Source organism: Argopecten irradians, chromosome 7 (assembly GCF_041381155.1).
Source record: "Argopecten irradians isolate NY chromosome 7, Ai_NY, whole genome shotgun sequence".
NCBI classification, from domain to species: Eukaryota; Metazoa; Mollusca; class Bivalvia; order Pectinida; family Pectinidae; genus Argopecten; species Argopecten irradians.
In genome coordinates this window covers 34351578-34355865 of record NC_091140.1, presented here as the reverse complement: position 1 = coordinate 34355865, position 4288 = coordinate 34351578, and the positions used below count along the sequence as shown (strand labels likewise).

The 4288-nt window shown below is 37.4% G+C and overlaps 1 protein-coding gene across 1 annotated transcript; it reads left to right on the top strand.

The window, feature by feature from the left end:
• Positions 1-2316, top strand: LOC138327165 (tripartite motif-containing protein 3-like). Its single transcript, XM_069273152.1, has 2 exons — positions 1-401; positions 1459-2316. Exons 1-2 carry the CDS (start codon positions 201-203, stop codon positions 2314-2316), a joined length of 1059 nt encoding a protein of 352 aa, XP_069129253.1. The 5' UTR covers positions 1-200.
• The last annotated feature ends 1972 nt before the right edge of the window (positions 2317-4288 follow it).

The following is a 4288-nucleotide window of genomic DNA, read 5'->3' as shown; positions in this document are numbered from 1 at the left end:
AGTACCCGACTGGCGCCGTCACGTGACTGTGGTACACGTTCATACAAAGAATCAATGTTTATTGATTTTGTTGTTACTGGGAGGATTTAGCGGTCAGTTCATGGGTTATAAAGAATTCCTCTGAAACTATCGCCTGACAATGACCATGGAGTTTACAAAACGACAAACATTTAATCTTAATTTTGTGTAAAGGTGAGGAAATGCAGAGTAGAAAGCAGACTATAGCCCAACAGATTGAGGATTCATTCCTATGCTGTACGATCTGTCTACAACCGTTCGATCAGCCGAAAGCCCTTCAATGTCTTCATACTTTCTGTGAAAAATGTCTGGACGATTACTGTAAGCAGTACCTATCTCGCTTTGAAGGTTCCACTGTGTTCCCCTGCCCAGTCTGCAGACAGGTAATATTCTTATTATCGTTACACCACCTTATAATTCTGATAACAAAATTCCTTTATGTTCAGAAATTGCCAGCCATTGTTTTACACCTGACGATTTATCGATTACGCCAGGTATGTTAACAACTTACTACTAGCCGATCTGAAGAGGCGCCTAGCCATACCAGTGTTTTGAATAATTAATATTCCTCGACAATTACAACGGGTTCTGTGTAAGTCATTGAGATAGAATTTCCAATTGTCGATTTTCAATAATGCCTTTTAACAATTAGCAATCGTATACACATACGTTCAGTAAATGGACAGATGTGTTTTGTACACACGTACAGATGCATTTAAATACGTTTCTATATTTGTACACCACGTAGTCTACATGTACATACATGTGCATTTGGAACAAACAAAAAATGTTTGTATACATTATTTCTCGGGCTTTGTTTTACCATGGGTCCTGTACACATGTATAGTACATTTGTACACATATCTATCACCTTTGTGTTAAAAAAAATGTCAAATACACTTTATAATACCGGTACATGTACTTATATATATGATCATTATCACATGCACACAATTTGTTGTTTTCCCCCCTAAAAATTCTTCTCGTTATATGTATTAATGCACCGAAATAAATGTACAATTGGGTATATATACCAAGTCTTGCCTATAAGTCATGCCATAGCTTTATGAGTGTATGATATGGAAATTACAGGTAAACTGTTAGAAAAGGTATACCCAATAGCAACATCTCGGAGAAATTTCCGTCAGTCTTCGGATATACATATGCATTTCCGAAGATTGCCGGAGATTTCTCCTTGATATTTCGATTGAAGGGACACTATACAATCTAGTGCCATATTTAAGCGTGTCACCTAATCGAAGTACACACTTCAGTACTTATTTTGCAGAAATGTTTTTATTTTCTGAATAGCAGATACTGATTTAAAGTATTTGCCATATTCAATACATTCTCCCTATAAAGAAGCATAAACCCTTACCATAAATACGCCTCAAACTGAATAATTTCATTTCCTCAACAAACATTTTTTTTAATTTGTAGGATATAACGATTCCACCGAATGGAGTTTCCGGATTTCCATACAACCATCTTATAACTAGCCTGAAAGATGCAGTCCGATCAAGTGCTCGACCAGACAGCTTCCATTCCAACCGAATTCCAAGTGCAAATTCTGAGCGAGGGGAACGCAGACCCATTTCAACTAAAGCTTCTCGACCGAGCACAAAATGTTCCGCACGGTTCGGAAGATTCGGCGAAAAGGACGCAGAATTTAACAATATATCCGGCTTAACTGTGCATCCATTAGGGGATATCGTGGTGGCAGATTGTGGAAAAAATGTTATAACTATCATGGGGTTTAATGGGATAGCTAAGCACAGTTTCAGCTGTAAATGTTCCATACGGGATGTCGCAGTTTCCAGATCCGGATCTTTGTTGGTAACTGTAAGCCAATCGGACGGTGCTGTTCTTCATGAGTATTCATTAGATGGTAGGTTCATTGCCCAATATGGCGATAAATATGCTCAGGAAAACCCGTTCGGAGTTGTCGTTACTAATCGCAACAAAGTGGTAGTATCAGGAATGTCAAAAAATCGGATTTTTATTTTCAATGACCGACGAAAACAGACACATTGGTTTGGTGAAGCCGGTGACACATTGGAGCAATTCCTCTTCCCCTATTACGTCACCGTGAACAGTCGTGATGACGTCATCATAGCAGATAGTGGAAATCATAGGATCAAAGTGACCAAAATGGACGGAAAATTGAAATTTTCGTTCGGATCACAAGGTTCAAAGAACGGCAAAATGTTTAACCCCATGGGTGTGTGTGTTGACTACCTAGATAACATTTACGCTGACGGCTTGCACCCGACTATGAAGGCTACCCCCCACGCATAGTACAAATTGAACTCTTGTGCCTCAGACCGTTAGAATACCTGGCATCCTACACAATCCAACAGCAGTCTAACGTTTATACATCTGCATGGACGTAACGGCCAATATCAACCTAGCGTTCATCGAGAGAACCCAGGCAGTAATTGAATCTCTTACCGAGGCGCGAGATTTGCCGAGATCCCAGGTGTTTGTAGTGGGACCCTACAAGAATACACTAGAGCCTCGGGTGAACCCCAATTTACAAGGTGTAGTGTGGGCCCACCAAAAAAGTGGCCGGATAGTGGATTTTTATCACGGGCGAGGACCCAGTAGTTGATTTTTTCAGCGTCCACGGTTCCCTCTAACACTATCATATACTTCTCAATAGACCCGCCTCAATTGTTCAAAGGATAATCTGGCTAATCAAATGTTAACCCATCCTCTATACTCTATGGGCTACTAAAAACACCTCTATACTCAACCCTAAATACTTTATAGCAAAATTGAAGATTCTGTGTACGACCAAAGAGCAGAAGGTAGTTAGAGTATTTGATGCGCATCAAACGTATTAAATAATGCTAAACAAAAAGTAACGGTACCTTGTGGTTGACTGTGTTGTTACTTCAAAGTTGGACATCGCTGTCTCTATAAATGTTAAAAGATTTTTTTTAGTAAGGCATCTAATTGGTCAGCTTTTATATTCCGGAACTTAACTGTCTTTAGTTTTGCTATGCAATATTCCAAGGGTGGATATAACGACAGTGATAGTAACCCCTAAAGTGATAGTAAACTTTATATAAAGCTTAAAAGAAGTAGTTTTAATGTGATCACCTTTTAGTAATTGGGCCCACATCACCAACCGTCTGATTGGTATCATCACAACTAACAATGCTAACCAAATCTCTACACAACTTTTATACATTAGACCTGTCTTAGCAACCACTTCTGTGTAATGACCACGTACCTGTTTAATCAAAAAGACCAATGCTACACAGTTTAACGTTTAGACACAGATCACTTAGCTATAAAAACTGAAAATGTTTTGTCCCTTCCGTGAGCTCTATAGAAAGGTTGAACTGTTACTTACAAAATATATAATGTAATTTATTTATTTTTGTTGAGCATATTGAGATAAATATAGTTAAAGATGCTCCAGCGCTGACAAATGGTATTTTTCACTATCAAAAACAGGAGCAGATGATTTTGTATTTTTCTTCAGTTACAAAAGTTACTTGCTTTACACCATTACCACCATTGAAAAGTTTGAGCTTCTAATTTTACTTCAAGTTAAAAAATATGAAAAATAATTAATTGCATCCCGAAAAAAATCCGTGTCACTATATCCTATATGGAAGGAAGTACTGATTGCGCATGCACCAAAGGCGAAATAACTTATGTTATATTGTTTTTTGTGTTAATACATGATCAAACACCAATTATTGTTCAATGATGAATATCATTTATGCTTTGTCGGCGGTGGAGCATCTTTAACTCATACGATAAATAATAGCTGTTTATGATTAAAAAAATACATCCAGTCTGGCTCAGATTCGTACTTTTAGTCGAACTTAGAAAAAAGTATTTTATTATCAGCTTTTGTTTACATGTAACGTCCTATATTCAGATCAATCTGATTAAAATCAGATCTTCGATTACGCTCTGATACTCTACGCTCCTTCGTACTGGAGCGTAGAGTATCAGAGCGTAATCGAAGATCTGATTTTAATCAGATTGTATTCAGATGTGATCATTACAGAAAATTCACAGCAAAATTAAATTTTCATTCGGATAACAAAGTTCAAAGAACGGCAAAATGTATATAATAGATAATGCGTTAGTAAATAGATGAACGGAACACGCATATTTATGTATACGTTCTGGTAAAATTTACATAAACTATCAAAACATAATTATTTAGAATTACACATAGTCAAACTGTTACCAAAATATAGTTGTAAGCCACGGAATTCGACAGACAAACTCGAGTTATCCCCCT